Here is a 24,326-nt window from a genome sequence, read left to right on the forward strand (position 1 = left end):
AAATAAATAATTTTATAAAACAATAAAATGATATGATTTCATTATTATTAGTCTATAAATTAAAAATGAGTTAAAGACTATAGTAGTGAATCTAATTGATATTCACAGGCACTAACTAAAAATGGTGTATTTATCGTCAAACATACAATATGGTGTTATAACTTGGTTTCAACTATTAAATCTTCAACAATGGAATTGTTGAAAATTTGTAGTATATTTATGTGGATTTAATATAGTTGTAAAGTTTTAACTGTTGAAATTTTCTTTTGTTGCTTAGTTTAGTCACTTGGTGAAAATTGATTTTGTAGAAATGTTGGACGTATGTTGTGCAGATAATTTTCTAAAAAATAAAAATCTGATTTAGATTAAAATGAGTGTTTACATTGGTTGTGCTTACCTTTTTGGTATTTTTACCCAATAATTCAAACTCATTTATTATGTTATAATTTTTTAATTAAAAAGTAAAGTTATATATCAAAATTCATGATTTTTGTAATCTATAAAAAAGAGTACTTTCATTTTATTTGAATACAGAAAAATTTTATTTTCATTATAATAAACCATTTCAATGTTTTAAACTTTTTTAATTAAATGCTAATAACAATTCCAATAATATCTATCTTAAAATGAAGATATTCTTAATTTTAATCATTTTCATAATATTAATTTAGTATTGTTTTTAACAAAATAAGATAATATATAAATAAAACAAAATTATTTAAACTTATGTTATTATTACAGTTACAATTTAAAATATGTATTTACTATATTATAAAGATATAAATATGAATTATAAATGGTGGGGTAGATAACTGAATTTTTAAATTAACCATTATAAAAATTAAAAATAAAGTGAATGTTAGAATAAATTAGAAGATGATATAGGATGCTAAAAAACTAAAAAATGTGTTTAAAATGAAATAGACGTTTGAAACCATTGTACAAACTCTCAGAAGTTCTGAAACTAGTTTTACAAAGCCTCCCTCATGTACAGTGTCCAAGTTGTGTATTCTATGGACTCGGTTAAGCAGTTTGCGGAACTCCCTCTTAACAAATCTAAATCTTTCAGAGGGAGTATGAGATATTTTGTTTTTTGTTTGTAAATTTTCGGTTCTATAACCGATTTCACTTTCCGGTTAGCGGATCTTTTACTTCGCAAGGCGATTTTGTTGTGTCTTTTCAAGCTAAGATCGAGCTTTTTTCAATGGTCTTTATTATATATCTCTGATTTTAGCTTGAAATCAATAAATTTCCGGATAGCGGATTGACCAAAGTTTTTTTCTTCCTGTGAATCATCTCTATATACCTTTTGATTTTCTGGATCTTTATCTTTTCTCTAGTCATGCTCGGATTCTTGACTCAGACAGGTATAAATCTCCGTTTTCATCTGTCTAGGCGGAGTCTCCTTATAATTGAAGAATCAGAAAGTTTGGGATTGTACTTTGGTGAATCTGTACAGAGTTAGATAAGTTGGAGCTTTCTACTATGGAAGTGTTCTGGCAATTTTTTTTTAATATATTATTTATTAGATTAAAAGAAGGTTACAAGCAAAACTATGAACTAGTCATACAGCTTCAAAAGTGATTACAAAAGATAAAGGAACTCTAATAAACCAGAAACAATAAGATTATTCACTTTGAGTTTAAAGGTAGTGAATAGCATTTCTACCTGTATGCCCCTTTGTTCCCACATCCTCAATTCCCACGTCCTCGATTTCCTCGTCCGCGAGTCGTGGATTGCAAGTGCATCTCCCTAACTTTTGTTGACGGTTTGACTGGTCTTTCTCGAAGGATTCTTTTTCCATAAGGTGTCATAAAATCCATAGAATCCATTTCTGAATCTACTGGATTCAGAAATGGATTGACACTTTGACTGGTCTTCTTCTTTCTTCTCCTCCTTCTTCCAAAGAGATCAAAGAGGCAAACTTGTTTTGAACCTAAGCCATTCTCACCTATGTTACCACAGCGGAGTCTCAAAAGCTTCATTGATACATATAAGTGAGGGAGGCATATACATATTCTCAAGAACCGAAATAGTAGCAAAAGAAACCAGATCCTCCACATCACCACAATTAACTATGTCGACCACACTTGATTCATTACTTGGAGGACATACTGTGATAGCTGAAGTTTAAACTAAAGAAGTTCAGGTTGGACAGATTTCGGTAATGTGTTGGTCTCTACGACCACAGTGCTACCGTTGGAGGGATTTTCAGAAGGGTCAGCAGCAGCTATATGAGACTTAGTAACAGATTCCAAGCAGTGTTTAATCTTGTGTCCGAACTGACCACATCTTTCACATTTAGAAGGCAACCAAGCATATTCAACATCAACCATAGAAATAAATCCATTTTCATCATTAGCAGCAATTCTTGAAGGGAAGCCTTTACTCAACTCAACTTCAACCAAAATCTTAGCTTCGTTCATAAGAATAGGATCTAACCTGGGTTTATAAGTTGCCATAGGAGCACATAGACCCGAAGCTATGTGACTTATTCCAGGAATAGAATATAAGATTATGGGAATCTTCTTAAGAGTTACCCATACTGGAATGGTTTTAATCTCAGGAACCACTAAGGAAGTGCTTGGTGTCCAAGGTGCTACAAACATCAGACAATTGTCAACATGCCATAATCCCCTTTGAAGAACCCAAGTTCTAGTAGATGCATCTGGAATATGGAAAAGGTAGTTCGATTCTCCAAGCTTCTTAATTGTTATCCTGCATTTCCTTCTCCACAACTTGTTGAAGAGAGCAAAAATCAGACCACCAGGAGGAGGAGTGCATCTATTAAACTGACCAAGAACATACTCTTTCTGGTTCTCCAATCCCTGCAACAAAACATGTTTAGGGATTGTTACCTTTGGAGTGCCATCTTCGAGATATTCTGGTTCTGTAGCTCCGTAGAGATTCCGTGATGAATGATTCATTTTCGCAGCCCAAAGAAATCGAGCATCATCTTCCGTTCTGGCAAAATTCTGTTACATGTTTTTAAAAGTTTTCCCATATATTTACACATCTAGAGAGTGGATGACGAATCCTTTGAAAATCGACTGCGGTTGTAGGAAGAAAAAACATACAAGCGGCATCAAGCAAACTGAGGATAGAGTGACGCGGTTTCCGGCCATCGTGCTTACCGACCAAGCTTTCTCTTTCCTCGTGCAAAAAGAGAAGAAGGAGACGCGTAGTAGAACACATGTATTACATGCTGTAACCCTTATCTTTTCTTGTGGGGTGATTGGACTTAATGCTTATTTTGTTGTATGGATGGGCTTGATTACTGCTTGTAAAATGGCTTATAAGCAGCCTTTTAATGAATTCAAAAATGTTGAAAAAAAAAAAAACAGCTTCCGGTTTAACTAATGTTGCTTCGACTTAAAACAAACTGACTATGCCAGCTCCGGCTTTTCCCAGTCTCAATAGTCGATAACAACACACTCAGCAACTCTTCTGCTTCTTCCTCAGATGTAAACTCTAAGTTGGTCTGGAGAAGCGGCTGAGCTGAAGTATCGTTCCATCGTTTCCTGTTCGGGCTACTCTTCTTTTGCTGGTTCTGTCTCCAGTTCCATACACCATCTGAGTTGCTTCCTATGATTCGAACCACTCTGCCGCTGCAGTCCGTGTGTATCACGCTCTCCAAACCGATCTCTCTTTCGATATTCCATACCAAATCCGTTGGAACTCCTAGAAATCCCGGTTTGCCAAAATCTACCAAGCTGGGGCTGCTTAGGACCAGTACTAGTCTCCCTGTGATTACAACGAATGCTCCTTCTTGCTTGAGTGCTTTGCATTTGACCAGCGTCTCGCCTTTGAACTTCAGGGTGTCTTCAAACTCCGTAAGTACTGCTGCCCCCACCGCTTCTTCCCATGAGTAAGGCCTTAAAGGTAGTTCTCTGCTCAGAGGCCTAGGAAGGCGAAGCCTATGCCGTTGGGATCTCATGTTATGAATCCGGCTTCGGTTTCTGATACTCTGTGCGGTTTTTCCAGTTACCTCAAGGATACTAGCCGCTGGTCTGGCCACAAGTCCAGTAATCCCCAAAGCCATTCCTGAACCATTTAAAGTCACCCGCAGTTAACATGCATGAAACTACTAAAGCCAACACACAAAAAGGCCAGCTAGTATGACTTGAATATCTATATTACCTGAGATGACGCCTGGAAGACCGTGTTTCTCAGCTCCTCTTATCGGTGATTGAAGGAGGCCAGTGAGTCCCTGTTATGAACATCGTGATGGACTCTCTTTAAGTGAAGTATAAACCAACGATGATTTTCATCTCATCGACAACCAATCAAAAGAAATTGCAAGAATACTTAATTCTTATTGCAAGACCAAAGGGAAAATGAGATGTACCTCAAACACTTCACCAATAACTCCTTTGCTACGTGATCCTTCGCCCAATTGCTGCTTTTCCATCCTTGCAACATCATGTTCACTGAAGGTAAATGCAACAATACCCTGCAACAAATTGAAAATTCTGTGAGTATTTCTCGACGGTTGTGACTGCAATATAGATTATAAGGAAACAAATGCGTAGTACCTTGTGTGCAGCTTTACTAAATTGAGTGGCAGCATCACTTAAAGCATAAACAGTGCTACTCAAGAGACTCGTTGTTCCATGAGCCATTCCTTGAATAATTCCTGCTGGGCTCTGTTCAAGTAAACTAGTTTATAGCATATACGCCAAAAGTAACAAAACAAGACACATTAAAGGAAAAACGTTAAGTAACACATGAGAAGGATTATCACCTTTGAGACACTCCTGCTGGGAGCAGACAGGAAATCTTTGATTCCAACCGCAACATTCCTCGCAAACCCCATGGGATTACCAATAACGCCAGCAGAGCCAAACACCTGCGTTAATACGAGAAAACAGGTATAGTGGATCGGAGGAATACAGCTAGTAAATAGTATGACTGCTATAGCAAATCAACAAAAGAAACAGCAAGTGAAACTGGTGTTTCCCAGTTCTGACCTTGTACATCTCATGAAGAATCTGACGGGTATAGTGCCCAACAAGTATCTCCTGAAATGATTCCCAACTAGTCATGTGATGAGCAATTGTCAACTGCTTGAGATGTATTCGAGCACCCTCGACATCGGCAAGAGCCATGAGACCTCTCTGGAATTGAATCATAATGATTCATTAGGCATTAAGTACGACATAAATCAAAAAAAAAAGTACGACATAAATCAAGAATTAGCAGGATACTCTAAAATGCTTCAACATTATGTTATTATATTCCTTATAACCAGATCCAAGGACAGAAGAAACAACTAAAGGTAGTGATGAGATTCAGGATCAAATCTTTCTTTATGATAGAAGAAACGATGAATAATATCTCTAGTATCAAGAGCCAAAGGACAACCAAAAGTTGTTTAAAGTTTGTTTTGGAGTCCCTTATCTCTTCCAAAGCCAATAAAAGCTCCTAACTAGACCATAAAAACAAAAACCAATAGTATGTTCTTCCTCCTCTCTATTTATAGCCTATCAGGTTATCCCAGCGTGAAAGAAAAAGTCTATCAAACTTAATAACCTAACGTCAAAAATCATGTATTCATTGAATTTAAGCAGTATATTTAATAAATGATTCATGGATAATGAAGGTGCATACATGGATTAGGGACTCCCCTGAAGTAAGAATGCCATTCCTAAGCATCCAGGGAGCACTGCAGAAGCTGTCAATACAGAGATACGAAAAGGACCCAATGTGAATCTACATGTAGATAGGATACCAAAAGTATATTTATCCTGATAGAACAATTTCTAGCTCACCTTAATGTAAACTTAATAGGAGCCAAGTCGAATGTTTCAACATAAAGTTTCCTGTGTCTCCGAGCCAACAAGTGAATATGCTGCCAAGGAGCTCCTATCGGAACCACTATAGGTAGAGATACAGTGCTTCTCTGGCTTTTGTTAAATACAGGAATGTTTCTTGCATGTGGTGGAGCATCGTCCATACTTATATCTTTGGAACCAGTGTCATAAATCAGAGGATGTACTGTTGGATCTGAGAGGGGCAAGAGCCTAGCCTGAGAATTAGGAAGCACTGCTTTTACGAAATCCAACAAGGATAGTAGTGTTTGTAGTTCGAGCTCAAGTCCAAATTCACCAATCCTGCATTTGTTTAAAGAGAAATGTATATAATAATAATAATACAACGATGTCTGTGGTTACGAAAGAAAATTATACTATTAATCATACCTTATATTTATGTACTCAAAAGAAACTAATGAAACATCTTTCTTCCGCCACTTTGCTAAGCCAATGTAGAGTACAGCATCACGGGTATTAATCCCAAGTTGCTCAACAGATTCAAAAAATCTTGCTTTATCCTTAATACCCCAATCGAGAGGAATGCCTCTGTGGTCATCATTGAATGACAATATGACAGGATAAGAAGAATTGTGAAGTGGGTTGTCTATCTGCAATGAAGAGATCTGAAAGGAAAGCTTCTGCTGATCTACACTTTGTTTCAGATCAAACACAACATTTGACGCACAAGCGTAAACCAGTTCCTGCGAGGAGGAAGATTTTATGGAGTGTCATAAAAACATTAGGATGTAATACAAGTGCTTTATATTTTCGTGGATAGTTACCTGTGGATGAGAATTAACCAAAGAAATACCGATGCTTGGCAGGACAAGCAAGAACTTCTCAGTGTAACGGATGATAGTATCCGTTTGAAGCTTTTGCTTTCTCTTCTCATAAAATTTAGAGTTAAACGTTTCCTTTATATCTTTCACGGTGTGATGGCCTGAATCTACAATACTGAAAACCTAGAAAAGACGAAAAACGAACAAATTGCATTAGCAATATTAGAAGAAAAAACATTTGCGTCCTCAGAAAGGTAGTTAACTAAAAACATTGGTATCAGAAAAAAAGTGTACCTTTGTAGCTCCTTCAGCACAGATAGATAGCAGCAACGTCCTTTCCGGTTTCTGAAACAGGTCAATTGAAACAGTTATAACTAGATATGAAAATAAGGACGAAGTTTAATTCTGTTATATGGTTTTATTTTCAAGATATTAGCTTGTCATTGTAACTTCAGAGCCATAACTTATTCATCTGTCTAAAATCTGACTCCAGACAAATTTCATGCGACTTATTCCCAATTTTAACTAATAAAGGATTGGCTAGATTTTGTTCTGCTCATAACTAGTGCTCAAAAAAGCATGCTGCCGATCCTTTTCTATTCAAGGAATAGAACACACGAAGTTGTTTTCGATATATACCTCAGCGGTGGAACGCAAGTGCACTAGAATAGGTTGTCTAGTTATCTCAAATGCATAAGAGCCTATAACACGATCTCCGGGCACCTATATCCGTCAATAAGAGGAAATAACGTGAGAAAAGGAAGAAAAAAAAAGAAGAAAACAACAACAAAGAGAAACGTCAACAGGTCAGGAAGGGCTGATTTGTTAGAAGCAGAGATGTAATAACCATACCTCAATGGTCAAACGATGTGGATAGCAGGGTTCATCCCAAGCATAAGGGCAAGACGTGTAAGGATGAACTATGGTATCAAAAGTTTCACATTTTTGTTGATAAACCCTCAGTCTCTGGTCACCATCACAGAAAAAAAAAGCAACATTCAGTTCCTTGTACGAGTAACCAAGGATTTCTAAATCAATACGATATTACACTGTCATTCAGAAAGCAAGTTTTCTAGTGCCCGTTTGATGGCTGCAGGGTATATTACCAACAATTTCACTTGGTACCTAAAATTACAGGCTCCAGTAAACACATAACTCGAAGTGGATACCATAAGAAAATCAAATACAATTTTGGGCGTGCTATATAGATTACTCAGTTTGAATTTCTGAATGCTTGAAGTATTTTGAGTAGAACTAACTGTGAACTAGAGAGAGTAATAACTAAAGCTCTTCAGCTGGATTTAATAACCATCAATTATAACATTACTGACCTCATTCGAGAAATTATCAATCCTGTAAGGCATATAGTCCATGTCATCATCTGATAAAAGAATAAAGTTTGTCCCGACATTTCCATGGACACTTCCTAGAAGCTTCTCATCTCCGCTTGACATATTGGCATTCTGAACTTCCACCCGCACCATGTTGAAAGCTTTATTAACATAGTTCCAAATCTTCAGTTGAGTATCACCTAAATGATCTGGCAAGAAGCCGCCTGACCATTGCCATCCAGGCTCATTTAGACGGATTGAAACTAGTAATTCCCTGTTAATATAAAAAAAAAGTAAGTGGCGTACAGGTAGAAATCTTTTGACTGTAACTTCACAGTACATAGGATAAAAAGTAATAACATCGGTGGTTTTCAAATGAATTCCATTTCCAGCCAAGTTAACAGGAAAATAGGCACAAAAATAGAACAAAGAACTATGAACAATATAACCAAAAAAAATCGATCAGAATTCAAGCATAAACAGCTACATCAATAAGAAGTGCAATATGAAAACTACTTTTATATAAGATGACAAAGGAAAATTAAGTGCAGAGATATAAAGAAAAAGCAAACCACTCCTTAATACCAAAGATGTTGTTTATAAGACATATAAGTAAAGAACGAACCTTGTAGTATCTGCCCACTGAAGCTGAGAATGCTGTCCAACAGCTAATTGAGAAACTAAATTGGTCCCCTTCTGCTTGTAGCACAAGTTCCGGCTGCATGAGTTACAGATGATATATCTGCAACATGGGAATTTTTTTATGGATACGTACGGAAACTAATACAAGAGAGAATAGAAATTTGGTGGAACTATCTATCACCTTGGTTGGAAAGTAATTGCTTGGGTTCTCCCTGCTAATGCACCACCAAGAATAGAACACGTAACAGATAACAAAGATGATTCACCAGGCTGTGGTTGTGGGACAACTATATTTGTTGAACCACCAGGTGGAACAAGAGGAAATGGAGCAGACCACAGAGCGTATGGGCTATCTGAATTATCCGACCCTGGCAGGTCCCTTTTGACTCGGATACTGCTGTCACTGGCCTTGGAAATAGGACAAGGTGAGTAAATGCATGCCTTTACTTTGCCAGGCTCATTACCTTGGAAGCACACCTCCCTTAAACTTTTAGAAGAAAGACTTCTCTTGCGAACAGTTGCCGAGTCTTTTGGATATGCCAAAGGGACTTGCCGAGTTGATGGAGTCACATGCCTATCAAGAAATCTCTCAATACTGGATGCGGTGTTGCTGCACTCCGACGAAGAAGGACTAGAAGGGGAATCCGCATTTGGAAATTTATCTAGCAAATCTTTATCAGAGGTCAAAATGCCAAGACCAACTTTTTGACTCTGAACAAAGTGCTGTTCAACAAGGTTGTAGCAGGATGGAATCACGCCGTAAGATTTGGCTTCATTGGTGCAGTCCGAAACAATCAGAGTAGTCCCAGTGCAGTTGTACAATAGAAATGGGACAAAGATGAATACTTCCCGTGCCCCACATGTTGCATCCATTGTCTTCTCACAAGATACATAAATCGAACCTATAAGATGAAAAAATTATCACAAAAGGCTCAAAATGAATAGCCAACTATAAAATAGAAAATGATAAATCTTACCACCATCGGGGTATGAATCAAAGGAAAGAGTTTCAGTCTGAGAGAACTTCCCTCCACTGAACTTAGCCAATGTACTAAAAGTTTCTGAGCGTGGAAACTTTAAAGATGATGATCTAGAGCCATTTAATTTGAACTCAAGGACCAGGTCATGTGAAGGATCAATATGATAGAACGGAGTCTCCCCCTAAAAAAAGATAAAGACTTTCTCGTCACATAAAAAATAACACAATAACAATATAAAGACACGATTCAATTCTATCTTTCAGAAGGAAATTGTATGGAAATATCTCGCAAACCTCAGAAAGGAATGCAGTCTGGGTGATGCCACCACTTTCTATAGAAAGCGATATTGGTTCTGGAAGACAGCTGCTCACAACAAATGGAGTACTTAAAGTCACCTGATGAATGAATTGCTCCCTTGATTGGTCAATATCGTTCAACTCCCGGCCAAATGATGCTGGCAGGCTGGAGCTCTCAACAGATATGCAACACCGAAATGGTTCATGGCTAGGGTGACATGGATAACAGGCAAATGATCGGCGAAATCCTATCCTGCTATCTTGAGAAAGAACTTTGGAGATGCTATGAGCTTCACTCCACAAAAAAGAATCTCCGAGGGGACGCCACCGTAGACGGCCAGATTTAGCCAAGTGTAGAGGCAGTGGAAATTCTTGACCAGGGAAAATTGGATCTAGGATCTGAAATAGAATGACACAAGGTTTCAGAGGAATAGCACTGAAAACAGAAACAGAGAGAGCTCTCTAACAGGGACCCTAGATCCTTGTTGGCTTGTCCAACAGCATGCCGTTCAAGCAAATCCCAAACCAATTCTCATATGCCCTCTTAATCCCTTAGCTTATTTACTCAGTAACCCTTAATGCAAGAAGGAAATGAGATAAATCTAAACCCTATGACTCTAGCCAACTGAATTTAAGATAATGCAAGCAGGGTCATATAAATATTGTGAACCCTTCGGCTGGACATGATCCCATCTCAAACAAAAGTCTGGCACATATAGAACAAACTAGTATATTATAATTCAACAACCTTCGGGGAGACGCCAAATGGAATATCAAAGCGAAGTTCCAAAGGCATGGAGGTGGAGTTTAAAATTATTACCTGAAAAAGGGAAATATCATACACAGAATCAACATTTACAAGAAAAATAAAGCATATCAATTGTAATGGTCATACGTACTGTTGAGTATACTCGTATCAACTTGCTCTGCTGATGCAATGAAACCTCAAACACAACAGGAACAACAAAGCTGTTCCCAGAACCAGATTTACTTGCTTTCCCAACATTATTACTAGACTTGGACGTTTTGGAAAAATCAACCTCAAAATAGGAAAGACCAATTCGATCCATTGAATGAGGAGGAGAAGCAAAAGATGTTCCATCAAGTTGGACCTTCATATAGTGGTGTGTGGCATCACCAGTTTCGCTGCTAAAACATCCAAAATGACTTTGACGTCTATCGGGGATAAGTAGCGTGTCACTATTATCGAGATATATGGGAGCAGAGGAACCGGGTTGCACAATATTCTGAGCCACCGGAGCTGACATATTGAGCACATGTGAATTACGTCCTTGGAAAACTTCGAACCCCAAAGGAAGAGAAGTTAAATTTTGAAGTACATAGGGAGAATATCGTTCTGTATTGGTACTCTCGGTGCAGTGAACTGAAAACCTCTTATCGTCAGGAACATCATCTGTTTCCGTCAAGTCCAAAGTGTTCAACATCTCAATTATCCTGAATATGCACTTCAACGAAAAAGGAAAAAAAATGAACATATATCTGGAAAATTACTACACAAAAGGTTTACGGGCAGCAAAATATAACTCATCTTACCTCAAAAAGGGATTCTGTTAAGTTCACATTGAGCTGATTTGATGATGCAACAATTACTTCAGTAAGTCCAGCGTTGTTCAGCAAAGCATTCGCTTCGAATTTTCTGGATAATTTAATATCAAAATTCCAGGGCTCAATAAAAGGCTCCCACAATACCTTCAGAATATATTCAAGGGTGGTTATCAGCATACTACCAAAACAAAGATACAAATGACAGGAGGATTCTATTTCTGCATCATACCTTGTGCATATTATTATAATTCACTTCAAGGTCACATGAAATCAGGCTCTCCACATTATTTTCGGTAAGATTAGCTTGCAGGAGAAAGTTTCTCACAATTACTTCAAGAAGCAGACCGCTACATCCCCACTGCATGAAAGTCAAGACACAAGAGAAATCTTAGCAAAATTAGCTCACGAATTCAAGATGGAGTATTGCATAAACAGTGCAGAAGCTATGGCTAAGGAGCTCACAGACAATCATGGAAAAAAAAAGATGCTTTAGAAAGCGGACCCCAGATCAATTTACAACATTTTTGCCTTTTTGTCGTGGCTATATATTTGAAATCAACCAAAATTCAATCATCAAACTAAGTTTCTCATCAGTGAAGAAAAATCAATCGCGTCTTCAGGCGCAAATTACGACAAAGTACCATCAGGTTCATAAGAAGAGATCACGAAGAACAAGCGCATACAGGAAAAGGCATGAAAAAATAATATGCAAATGCAGCACTTGATGAACTGAGATCAGATATGCAGTGTGTTCATAAAACATTATATTAGTATGCAGAAATCAAGCAGACAATACGAGCATGTGAGGCCGAATTAGGACATGGATTATGGGACAAAGAAGTGGAACACAGTAACACTGACATACAAATAGGCAGACAAGTAAAATAGCATTGACAGAAATATATATCAGAATATAAACCACAAGCTTACCCTTCCATCTGATATAAGAAGAGATGCATCTCTTATCTGGAATTTCATACTTATGATTCCTTGAAAACTTGGTGAAGATGGCGTCTCAGGTGCATCAAATGTAACTCCATTCCAGAAAGATAATACTTGATGAGATGCATGCATCTCTACATTGTCAGATAGTACCCCAACATCTATGCTCGTGATTTTCTTCTTATCCATCTGAATACTAGTTTCTACAAGTAGTTGTGACGCCCCAAATAGAGAGCAAGACCTGACAGTATCAACCCCCGATATTGCAAGAATACCATTGAGCTTCTCAATCTTATAGCTCAGTTTGATATCTCTCCCAAGAATAGAGAGTTCACCGCTCCTACTAAGTGCTGTAACAGAAACATATTTACAGTATTTCCCTTTTAAGGTTTTCATTTGCTTTTCCTCAGATCTCTCGTGAATATCAGCTGCCATGAACCCTGGAAATTCTGTGTCGCTTATGCAGAGAGGATAATAAACTGTGACACCAAAAATCTCTGATCTTGCAGCAAATGCCATAACCTCGCAAGGGTTCTCTGATACCCCAGATTGCTCGCTCAAAACCCCATCACTATTGTCACAAGTATTGCTTACCTCTTCAATCGAATCGTGCAAATCCAAGTTACTGTCTTCCAGTTTCTGGGAATAAGATTTAAGAAGTTCAATAACTTCAATCCAATCAAAAGAGTGTAGCCAGATGTCCAGGGATGGGAGAGAAAAACAGAGTTTATATTCATTTTCAACCTCTGCCGTAAAACTGACTTTAAGTGCTGAAGGACCCCCATATGCATCGGTGCATCTAGCTAACATGACTGAGCTCAGCAATGAATAAAGCCCAATTTCGAAACACTGAACATCCAAGCTCATAGGGAAATTATTTTTAAGGTCCCCAGAGCAAACAAGTTTCAAATCAGCCTGGAGCACCGGTTCAGACAGCAGTGTTCCAAGATCTTTCCGATGCAGTTTTATCGTCAAAAGATTGACAAAAAATCTGAATTTTATGAAGTTTGCGAGAGATTCAAGGGGTGCAACTGCCGGCTCCTGCTTCAGACGCATCTTCGTATCAAAAAACTGAGGAACATCAGACACGAACAGTTTTGATTCCTCACCAACTAAAGAAAGCTGATCAACCACATCAAGAAATGCCTTAAACCCATCCAAGGAATCTGAATCTGCAAAAGAAAAAGAAAAACTATTTATGCATAACTTAAAGATACGTAATCACTCTAGGAAGAGATGACGAGCAAAAGTAAACATGATGGGCAACACCACCTACCATCTGCAACGATTTCACAAACTTCAACCCTTGACATGACACATTCCAAATCTGATAATGAATCGTGATCACAAGGTAATCTAATCCATGCGTCAGCAATAATTCTGGCAGCCAGAGTGATACTTCTGCACACAGAATCCTTCTTGAATGTTGATATGCCATTCTCCGAAAGTAGCAATGATAGCGATAAGTCCCGCCCAAATATGTTTATACAATCGGTTCGCCCTGTTACTTGACTACGTGGAATAACACATTCCTGCGGTATGTGCTGCACCGCATTGCTCAAAGCACACTCTAGAACAATGCTCATATATAATTCCTGAATGTCAGCTTTCAGTTGCCGGCAGTCATCATTTTCCACAGGAAGAATCAAAGTGGAGTCCAGTATCTCAATTTTATACGAAATGGCAAGCTCAGAATGAGCCTTAGTGCACTCGGTAGCTTGTGGAGTTGACTGGAGGCCTGACTTTGAAGTCCAATCAGGAAGCGTGAAGTATCCAATTATAATGGCCAGATATTCCGGTGGCAAAATGCAGCATGTGTGTTGAATACCAATGCTCACTTCAAGCTCAGAACCAGAAGACTCCAAATTCCTTTTCCTTACACGTAGGTTCAAGACCGGCGAGACATCTGTTAATGAAGCTCTCCAAAGAAATCCGCCAAAATAGTTGGTGAACAATGATGACTCCAGCATCAAGTCTTCGGCAGAAGCAACCAAATCAAAACAATCGTCTGAAATGGTAAGCACGTATTTGGATATTGGCAGCATAATAGTTCCAAAAACACTCGAAGGATCATGGAAATGCACATTGGTGTTGGAGACATGCACATCAACTGTAAAGAGACTGGTCTGATCAAGACCTCTGGAGAACGAAAGATCATTCAGAGGACAATCACAGTTTTGTTGCGAAGTACAGCAATCACATTCACAGTTTAGACCTATGTCTGCCCCATCCTTTTTATTTCTTAGTATAACTGACTTCCTCCAGTCAGAAGAAGAATAACAAAGAGAACTATCTAGGCTACCAAGAGAACCAGAATTGTAAATGGTCATAAAAGGATATCTGTCAAGAGGAATGGAGCCACAAGCTCTACTTTCAATGAAGTTTGAGAATCCAAACCTTTCAAAACCAAGCCGAGGAATTTCTGTTGGAGTACTTCTATCTGCAGGAAGGCTAGATGGATACGTATCCGCAGAAGAGATCTTATAGGAAGTTATCTTATCCAAAAAACTTGTCAGCAAACCAAATATGTATGGGTAGCAATGGAGTTCAGCGCCCGTCCAATTGATTGTATACTTGTGAGAAACCGAATTTTTACTTCGGGAGACCTTGCAAATTAAGCTGAGAACAGCTTCAGGAATTGTGCCGTTATCAATAATGTTGGTTTGACCACTACTTTGAGCATCCATCTTCTGTCCACCGGGTAAGAACGACTCGAGTACATCCCCAGATGAACATAAAATATGATCAGCTGCATCTTTGGAGGAACAAGCTATCAGTTCCAATGATTTTATACGGACCGACCACTCCTCAAATTTAGTATGTGAATACCTGAAAATTACGATTTAGAAGAGAATTTGTCAGGAACCCAAGGTTCTACAACATTTAACAGCTGAGAACCAAAGAGAAAAAGAATTGGATGGGTATGGGCGTGAAAATGGCTGACTAGATTAGTCATAGACAGTTATCATTAGACCAAATTTGTGTATAATAAGAAGCATGAGAAGATATTCAACTGCTTGGCAAAACAAGCAGACAACCGATATACAACACCACAAAAACACTGCATTCATGCTTTCTTAATAGCTGGAGAATAATATGCCAGTGATACTGTAAAAAAGTATTAAATACCTACCAGAGATCAAGGTGTTGTATAGAAAGAATAAGGACTGTGCTATTTACTCCTTCATTTTCAAGATTGACGTGCAACCTGAGAAGTGCCAAGTTGGTATTGATGGCGAAATGAAAGATGGAAACGGGGTAAGGCGGAACATCTTGAGCTCCGTGATCCTGAATATCAAGATATTCAATCACAGACATGACTCCTTGAAATACTGACGGAGAGAAATGTACATTGATCGTAGACAGAGTAGCTTCAACCTGAAATGAATGAAACGACAAAATAATCAATTCTCCACTTTTGACGCCTCTACAAAAGTACGAGCGTTTAGTACCAAGGAGCAAGGAAGTTATCCATTCTCTCAGAGAACAAGACACAGCCACCTTAGAATCTGAATTTAAATTTTACTAACCTCCAATTGGTTCAATACTGACTCTTCCGGAATTAAACAAGACGCTAACTTTATAAGTAATGAAGTTTTCTCCACAAGGGGAAGTACTTGTAAAGAATGAATCTTCGTCAGCCTCATCTGCACAAAATGCAATTGTAAGAACATCTATAGTTACTTATACAACTCCAATACAAAAAGATATATACATCATACCTCAAGGTCACAAATGTTGATCTCAAAATGGTCATAGAGATCTTTGACTTCAAAAACATCCAAAGCTGCAATGGAACTTTGTAAACCATCCCCCTTACTTGACTGCATTCTTGGACTTGGGTTAAGAAAATCAGTACTACTGGATGTGATAGAAAGAGATTCCAATACCAGAACCTGCACAAGGAAATGCGCGGAAGAAAGAAAAAATACTGAGAAGGTTACAAAAAATTTTAAGAAAACAAATGACCATATATGCGAAATACCAGATTATGGCTTTCTGATTCAACCAATCGTCCAGGGAAACATATGGTAAGATCTTTTATGTCCAGGTCCCACTTCACTTTATTTCGGCTTGATAAGAGGTATCTATGAAACATACCACGGCACAAATAAGCACCATAATCAATGAGGATATGAATCTACACATACGTTTCCATAGAGGAAAAACTTACTCAGTTTTCGCCGCCAGTCTCGTTTCATTTGCAAGGCCATTGAGTGATGACATAACCTGAGCGACATAGGAGAATGTTATGTGTTTTCCATGTGAGGCATCTTTCACCAAATAACTCGTGAAACCATTCATAATGTCACAAGAAAAAACCATTTACCATATAAATAGCCACAAACCATTTCATTAGATTCCTTGGTCAATTCATTAGTTCTATCTATAGTATTCACATGTCGAGCACAATTAACAGAATCAACCTTCAGACTTTTGATTACTAAGGGGTATTCAAATCACGGAGACAAACTGACATTATATTTTACACAACCATACTTCCTTAGCTGTAGTTTGTCGAAAATTTCATATGATTTCAGGACAAACATTACGAACATGTAGCAGATTTAGTGAAATAAGAGCTCACTCTTTCATGCTGAAGTTTGAAGGCTCTTGAACCAGCGAAAAATTTGCTGACAGATAGAAAGAAATCTACATCGTAAGTGGCTTCGAGTGGTTGAAGGGTAACCTACAGAAACAAAAGGGAGAAAAGCTATAATCAAGTCAATCCTACGGAAGAAAGACCTAGACTGAAGAAAGTAATGGGTTTTTCCACAAAGGTAGAGTTAGTTCACCTTTAATGACAATGCAACATCATGATCTTGAGACATATCTAGCCGCACTTTACATGAGGGTTTCATTTCTAGTGCATCGCTTTTCGTTTCTCGTGCATCGCTCTGAGACATGAAACATTCTAATTCAATATTTTTACTGAAAACAACGTCAAAAGCGATAAAATTGATTTTAATAACGGAGACGACAGAACATATGTTAAAACTAGGTGGTTCATATCACCTTATTAATTAAGCATTAGTTTAATATGTTCATGATTTCCGATATTAGTAATAGTTAAGCATTAGTATTAGTAACAGCATATTGAGACACAAACCCCTTTCATGGTTAGAATTTCTTTCCCATGTTGAGGATAGACCAGCCTTCCAGAGATAACAGAAACATTGATGGCTGTAGATTCTTTCCAAGACTTGCATTCAACAATCACCCCCAAAATGTCCAACTCTGTTATAGCTTGACTGTGTAATTTAAATAAGAGAAAGAACACATGAAAAGAAGAACAGTTAAATCAGAGATCATGAGGAAGCAATCGAGAATTTGTAACTTACCCATTTATATGCTGCAAAGTAGCAGAAATTTTTCCCACGTCGAGTCTAATGAAGCACGTACAGATCCTACCAGTTGCACTTATATTTCTAGGAGAAGAAAGAGGGTGAAACTTTGTTGCCTCGTGTATATCCTGCAGTAAATGAAAAGTTACTATGATGTCCCGCAGAGATCAAAAGCTCGACTGGTATAAAATGGTACGGAATACCTTGACAATTTCATCAGAAACAACACCAGAAAACTGACTAGAATCCTCCGTACCTCCGGCACCAAGCATTCCCCGTGACAACCAGTTCAACCACCCACGCGACTGATTCGATGTAGGATCATCACTCTGTTCCTTCTCAGAGACACTCTGTTCCTTTTCAGCGCCAGTGGCACCCCCTGCTCCCATGTTCACAGCCAATTCTGAAGAAGCTTCCTGCATATAATAAGATTGAAAGCCCAAAGGCAAAAGGAAAATAAGAAAATGCCAGTGCTAGAACATCAACTCATCTGTTATAAGGGGATAGATATTTGAAAAACTTTCGGTATCTCTTAACAAAAAATGCTACAACAACAACCTATTTACCGTACCTGCATCTCACCTTCTGCTGCAGACCGATAACTTAAGATATCATCAATGTCAGACTTCTTCTCAACTTCTTCCAGGCCCAAAAGAATTTCCCCATCGACTGGCTGCAGCCAGACGCATAAAGGACACCCATATTAGAAGACAATCAATTTAGCAAGAAAAACAGGTATTACATCATCTTCAAGTTAAAAAAGCTACACATTATGTCCAGCGTAAAGCACCGTAGCAACATGTGACGGAGACTAAGGCACCAAAAACTTTAGGGAGGAGAACTATGTATTTTTTTCAGGCAGCAATTTCGGAACAACTACGTTTTCCATGATGATAAGCTCATATAGAATAATTTTTTTGATGTTAGAAAAAAACATCCTTTCTTCAATTTCCTTTTTTTTTGAAATGGATGATGCAGCCAAAGGCTTAGATTAAGTCTATGCAATTTCTAGATCTGATTCCAACACTCCAACAAGTAGAAGTTCCTTAACACTGCCAAAGCTACCTATGAAGTGAAACGATATAAACCATTTGTAAGGACGCACGTGCTTACGATATAAGATTTTCAGACAAATTATGGATGTTCTTCTAAATAATCTTCTCCTTACCAACACAACAAAATGATGAACCACCTCATAATATTTTCCCCAATGGATTTCTTCTATCATGTGAAATGTGCTTCTAAACCTACCACTACCCACCCATATACAAGTTGAAGTACATTAAAGGACAAAACAAATCGAAGTGACAAACCACCTATGTTACCTATTTTTGTTCAAGCATGTAAAAGATAATGAGACTTTCTATGCTCTATGTTGAATTCAACAGGCTAGGTTAGGCAGTATCATGCAATTAAGCAAATAGATAGACAAGAAGCAACAAAATGAAAAAAAAAAAATCAGATACACCTAATCAGACGAGGAAGAGAAAATAATTGCCTTTTCTCTGCGTAGGAAATCTAGCTTTATCTTGTAAAAGTTTATATACCTCCTGCGCATTGTCCTGTAAATTTTTCACGAAACAAAAGTCTGAAAATTAAGCAGACTGATTGAAAACATTCCAGGATCATTTGTCTACTTATGCCATGAAACTGATATGTGATTAAGCATCATCTAACTCAAGATATAAAAAGATGTCTAGAAAGTAAACATGAAGATATGTCAAGATAGTACTTACATTCGCTGTCCAAGAAATCTCCATGAAGTTTTCCAAAGCTTCTTCCGTACTTCGGACATAATTGATTTTTGGGCATAATGCCACCAGAGTCTCTGCCACCCTGGTGGTTTCACTGATAAGGAACTGGGGCAGGGGCGATACCGCCCATACCTAAACCATTATATTATTCTTTAATCAATAGTTCTTCAAAATGTCGCATACTGCCAGATAATAGAGCTAAGTGTCTGAATAATAAAAGTTTGTAAGGGCGAAATTTTTCGTTACTCAAATGAAAGGCTTACCTCTCACGCAATTGGCTGGTTTGTAAGTAATCTAACAGAATAAGAATCTGCTGTAACTGAAATTCATTCAGAGTCATGACCTGCAATGCATAATTGGAATTTAGAATGCGTATCTTAGCTCCTAACCTAGTACAACAATTTCTGAGAACTAACCACATCAGTCAACTCAGCGCTGATAGAATACTGAGGTAGATCATCATAAAGCTCTCCAGATCGATTGACCTATGCAAAGAAATGCATCAGCAAAAGAAAAAATGCATATTTACGCACACAACACAAATGCACCCAAGTAATAGCTGACGCATAGCCACCAATGCCTGTTCTGTACACATATTCTATCTTTAATCAGATAGCTGCACTAGATAAAATGTCTATATGGAGCTGAAAGTGAACAATAATAGAACTGGCAGAAACGTTATGCGTATCATTACTGGTAACACTAATAGAGAGGGATGTCAACAAAACTGCACTACTGGAATAAATAAATAAGTTCAGCCTGGACTATGCGCTTAGTTTATCACAAAAGCAATTAGCTCCCAAGACACAGACATTTATTAGAATGTCCTAATTCCATAGGCCATTCCGAAAATCAAGAAATAGACTAACTACAGAAAATATAAAACTGTGTGCATCTCCTTTTTAAGATAACCCTAAACCTAAGGAAGCATGCAACGCCCTGGAGCAGCAACAAAGCTTTGATGATAACGAAAGATGTTAAACACACAGAAAACTAATGACACTCTTTTAATTCCATTACCAGTAGTGTTACACAAACATTGACTGGCTTCAATAAGTAACCAAGTGTATCGCTTTGCACTCTCGCCTGGTACCAGTTGTCAAAACTTGAAAAGTCCATGTTTCCTTCATACATGTCGCAATAAATTTCCAAAGCTTCAACCTCCACACGTTTATTCACTTGCCGCCCTCTCATCCAACCAACTGATTTTCTGATATTCAACATAGACGCCATGTCAAGATATATAAAGGTGAGCACATATCAACCACAGATCATGGTTATACCTAAAAAAAAATTTAGTTTATGGAAGAAATAGGTATTAAAGAAAAGCTATAGTTAAGTAAAGATCCAGTTGGAAATAGTGGGAAATGTAATTTAAAACACATCTCCATACCATAGCCTAAATCAAAGGTACAAGGAATCAACCACCAAAGTCTAATACATTTTTATTAAATGCCAAAGAAGGTTTATCAAGAAATTACCCAACGGGATTTTGCTTCGAAACTGTCAAACTTGAAAACCGCAATCCTAATACAACTTGTTCCTGCAGACAGCAGTTTACAGTCAAACATATGAAAACACCAAATGCTGAATTTCTTTCAGCATCATCCTCCACGATAAATAAATGTGCTCTCACGAGTGAACCAAGACTACATCACTTTACCGATGTAAAAAGGAGAATACTGAATTACAAGCCTATATTCTAGTAAACCAATTAAGCTGAACAAGGAGGAGACTTACCGATTCAGATTGTGCATCAGTGTATACGATGTGAAAGTTTCTGATGGACAGCTGAATACTATCAAGAACCTAAGCCAATAAAGAAGGAAAGTTAGCAGAGTAGAAAGACAGACGCAAAGACACGAGCGATAAACCTCATCCACAAGCATGAAGATCAACACTTGCTCAAAAATTAAAACACATCATCAGACCGAATGAAATATGAAAATTTTAAGATGCCTAAATAACGGATTGCCTAAATTAAGACTCACCTTGGCTGCAATATATGACGTAAAAGAATTCCCTGCTGGACTGTCTGGAAAAGATTAAAAAAAAAAAAAAAATTGAAGGGGTTGGCCAAGTGTAACAAAGGAGCAACCTCTCTAGAGGAAGTTAAAGTATATTGCTCACCGAAGACACGCTTGGACAATTTTCCCAGTTCTGCAGCAGCAAGCTTAGCTTTCTTACCAGCAAACTCTCTTTTCTCAACCACATCTGAACTCCACTGCAATAACCATGAAACAAGGTTAAGTGCAAACACTTGTCAGAGGATACTAGACCAAGGAACAAAAAGAAGAAAAAACACCTCTTGATCACTGCGTTGTGTTGCGCTTATAAAGACATCTTCAAGCTTAATGATGATAGGCTCCCAGCCAATCTTCTTCCATGGAACCTTAATACTCAGTTTCCCAACACGTCCTGTAACAAAAAACAATTAAAGAAATAAAATTTTAAAGCCTTTGATGCCTAAACCAATTAATATCACAAACCTTGCTTAAGAGAGATAGGCAGCTGCAAATAGTCAAACGCTTCGAGAATCAGCTCCACGTTCTCCAACAAGACTTCCTCTGCAGTTTTAGAACCACAAATTGTAGGTAAATCCTCATCCAATACAGAGAGAGAAGAAGTGTAACAATTTTACCATTCCAAACAGTGATCTTGAGCTGCTCTCTCTGAATGTCTTTGATGTAGCGACCTAAGTACCCTAACAAAAGCTTTTGCACAAGCCCTTCGAACATCTTTTTCAAACCCCTCTCTATCTACTATTTCATTATCCGGAGATTCGAAACGAGATAATCGAAATTTTTCTCAAATACTCTCAGACGAGGAGAGGAGAGATCGTGTAGGGTTTTTACTTTCTCTGCGTCGAGACAGGAAAGTCGGTGTCTTTTTGCTTCTCGAACAAGGGGAGACGAATTTTTCAGTCGGTTATGTTCTCCAGCCGAACCGAACCAGACCAAACCACCACGCTGGTTTACCGCAGCTAGGACGTTTTAAACACAGCGATCACCAATGAAACGCGTTCGCGAGGATTCTGAGCATTACATGGGCTTGTTAAAGCAGATTTTGGGCCTCTAGTGGCTTAATCAGGCTTATACTTATACTTATATATATATATGTGTAATTGATGTGTTCTAGTAAAATGTTTTACTGGAAATCTAATCCAAAGTATGGGAATTCTAAATCTGAATACTTTGGATTAGGTTTTCCGTAAAGTTTAGAATTCAGCAATTACATACATATAATTTATATATTATATGTTTTCAGATATCCTAAGCTAAGATCCTAAATGAAATTACTCTAATTGTTAGTTTTAAAAAAACAGAAGAAAAAAAATAAACAATAAAAAAATGTTGTTAAATACGAGACTTTGAGACTTTGACATGCTATTATTCAAATAATATTAATATTATCATACAATTTAGTTATATAATAAAGTTGGTATCCCCTAGTCTATATTTGAGAAGTGACTTTGACATGTGTCATCACCATATTAATTTTGAAAGAAAAATTATGATATGGCACACTAACATTGATGACATGGCATAAAATAAATTATAACATGGATATTTACATTTAGTGTTGACTTATATTTAAGATAATTTTTAAAAAATATAGTAATAACTTATAGATAATTATGACATATTTATATTTAATATTGATTTATATTTAAGGTAAGTTTTTAAAATATGATAATAATTTATATATCATAATTAATATAACAATAAATAATAAATTAAATAGAAATATAATAATAATTAAAATTTCGAAATATTATTTAGCTATATTTTTATAAGTATATAATTTTTATTACTAAAAACAATTCTTCAAAATACTATGCATTTTAAAAAAAATATATAATTTTCTTTAAATAGTGACATAGACATTTACATTTATTGTTGATTTGTATTTTTAGTAAATTTTAAAAATATGGTAATAACTCATAAATCATCATTAATATAGCAATAAATAATATAATGTTATAAATAGAAATATAATATTATTTTGGATTTTTCAAAAGTTAATTATATTTTATAATTATTATTAGTAAAACAATTCTCCAAAATTATACAGTTTTTAAATGTAATTTTCTAATCCAATACTATTAGTTTATTTTTAATATCAATAAATTTTAGAAAATTATTTAGTTTTATGTTTTGATAATTATACACTTAACAAAATTTTCTCTTACATTTACAAAATTTGATTTAATATATTTTACAAAAAGATATACATATATATTACTAAATATACATTGAATAAAAATATTTTTTTAATTTTAAAGTTTTACATATGATTAAATTAAGATTATATATTGTAAGCAAATAATAAAATCAAAAATTAACAAAATAAAAAATAAACAAAATTTGTATTTTAAAATAAATTATATTTTAAAACTTTTATTTCTACACATGGTGCAGGAAAACACCTAGTTTAAATATAAATTCAATGAATCACAAGCAAAATATATGGATGGAAGTTTCTTAAGAAGTTCTCAAAATATTTTATTTGAAAAATTCCATTTTTCATTTTTTCTTATTTTTATTGATGAGATATTCAGGGGAGATATTCTATGAGTGTTTTGTAATTGACATATTCTTATATATGAAGCAAGTTACGTTTTTAACAATGTCACTAACACAATACATAGTTTAGTAAATCATTGATGCAACACATGCTATGCTATTATCTAAAGCTAGCTAGTGTGTACCACCTTCTCAGTGCACGCAATCAATTTTTACCGAACTATTAATTAGTCATGAAACTCTAAATAGGATAGTCTAATGACATGTGCTATTGGAACGGTCGAACATGATCCGAATCTAAAAGTAAAAAAAATATTTAAAATCTTTTCAAGAAAAATATATAAACTTGGTT

At 36.7% G+C, this 24,326-nt stretch overlaps 2 protein-coding genes across 3 annotated transcripts; both read right to left on the reverse strand.

The window, feature by feature from the left end:
• Nucleotides 1-1,503: 1,503 nt before the first annotated feature.
• On the reverse strand, nt 1,504-3,268 carry LOC108853777 (uncharacterized). 2 transcript variants are annotated; one of them, XM_018627220.2, is made up of 2 exons: nt 3,078-3,268; nt 1,504-2,975 (listed from the first exon to the last, which is right to left on the reverse strand). In XM_018627220.2, exons 1-2 carry the CDS (start codon nt 3,123-3,125, stop codon nt 2,136-2,138), a joined length of 888 nt encoding a protein of 295 aa, XP_018482722.1. In that variant the 5' UTR covers nt 3,126-3,268; the 3' UTR covers nt 1,504-2,135. The 2 variants fall into 2 exon arrangements, with proteins under 2 accessions (XP_018482722.1, XP_056863522.1); XM_057007542.1 differs by having other exon boundaries at nt 1,504-2,964; nt 3,078-3,196.
• Nucleotides 3,269-3,278: 10 nt separating this feature from the next.
• On the reverse strand, nt 3,279-22,361 carry LOC108853776 (uncharacterized). The gene is made up of 47 exons (XM_018627217.2): nt 22,090-22,361; nt 21,938-22,015; nt 21,754-21,866; nt 21,579-21,672; nt 21,440-21,483; nt 21,189-21,257; nt 20,930-20,991; nt 20,469-20,658; nt 19,865-19,933; nt 19,712-19,791; nt 19,431-19,580; nt 19,193-19,256; nt 18,266-18,367; nt 17,898-18,110; nt 17,692-17,822; nt 17,460-17,601; nt 17,146-17,247; nt 16,938-17,039; nt 16,524-16,579; nt 16,335-16,437; nt 16,072-16,245; nt 15,880-15,996; nt 15,483-15,727; nt 13,626-15,178; nt 12,338-13,521; nt 11,637-11,765; nt 11,396-11,551; nt 10,741-11,307; nt 10,590-10,661; nt 9,839-10,240; nt 9,543-9,726; nt 8,747-9,467; nt 8,549-8,665; nt 7,924-8,197; nt 7,445-7,558; nt 7,232-7,315; nt 6,887-6,937; nt 6,596-6,775; nt 6,201-6,514; nt 5,772-6,113; nt 5,611-5,674; nt 4,971-5,117; nt 4,745-4,849; nt 4,536-4,646; nt 4,349-4,453; nt 4,141-4,210; nt 3,279-4,044 (listed from the first exon to the last, which is right to left on the reverse strand). The coding sequence occupies exons 1-47, from the start codon at nt 22,184-22,186 to the stop codon at nt 3,353-3,355; spliced, it is 10,335 nt and encodes a 3,444-aa protein (XP_018482719.1). The 5' UTR covers nt 22,187-22,361; the 3' UTR covers nt 3,279-3,352.
• Between the last annotated feature and the right edge of the window lie 1,965 nt (nt 22,362-24,326).

This window comes from Raphanus sativus, chromosome 4 (assembly GCF_000801105.2).
Source record: "Raphanus sativus cultivar WK10039 chromosome 4, ASM80110v3, whole genome shotgun sequence".
Lineage (NCBI taxonomy): Eukaryota > Viridiplantae > Streptophyta > Magnoliopsida > Brassicales > Brassicaceae > Raphanus > Raphanus sativus.

What these genes read in the sequence shown, in the direction of transcription:
- LOC108853777 (XM_018627220.2), bottom strand. Translation starts at nt 3,125, where the DNA reads ATGGCCGGAAACCGCGTCACTCTATCCTCAGTTTGCTTGATGCCGCTT. An exon ending in CAGTTTGCTTGATGCCGCTT is followed by an intron (nt 2,976 to 3,077) that starts GTATGTTTTTTC and finishes AACATGTAACAG; the next exon opens with AATTTTGCCAGAACGGAAGA.
- LOC108853776 (XM_018627217.2), bottom strand. Translation starts at nt 22,186, where the DNA reads ATGTTCGAAGGGCTTGTGCAAAAGCTTTTGTTAGGGTACTTAGGTCGC. An exon ending in CACAACGCAGTGATCAAGAG is followed by an intron (nt 21,673 to 21,753) that starts GTGTTTTTTCTT and finishes TGGTTATTGCAG; the next exon opens with TGGAGTTCAGATGTGGTTGA. An exon ending in CCAGCAGGAGTGTCTCAAAG is followed by an intron (nt 4,647 to 4,744) that starts GTGATAATCCTT and finishes TTACTTGAACAG; the next exon opens with AGCCCAGCAGGAATTATTCA.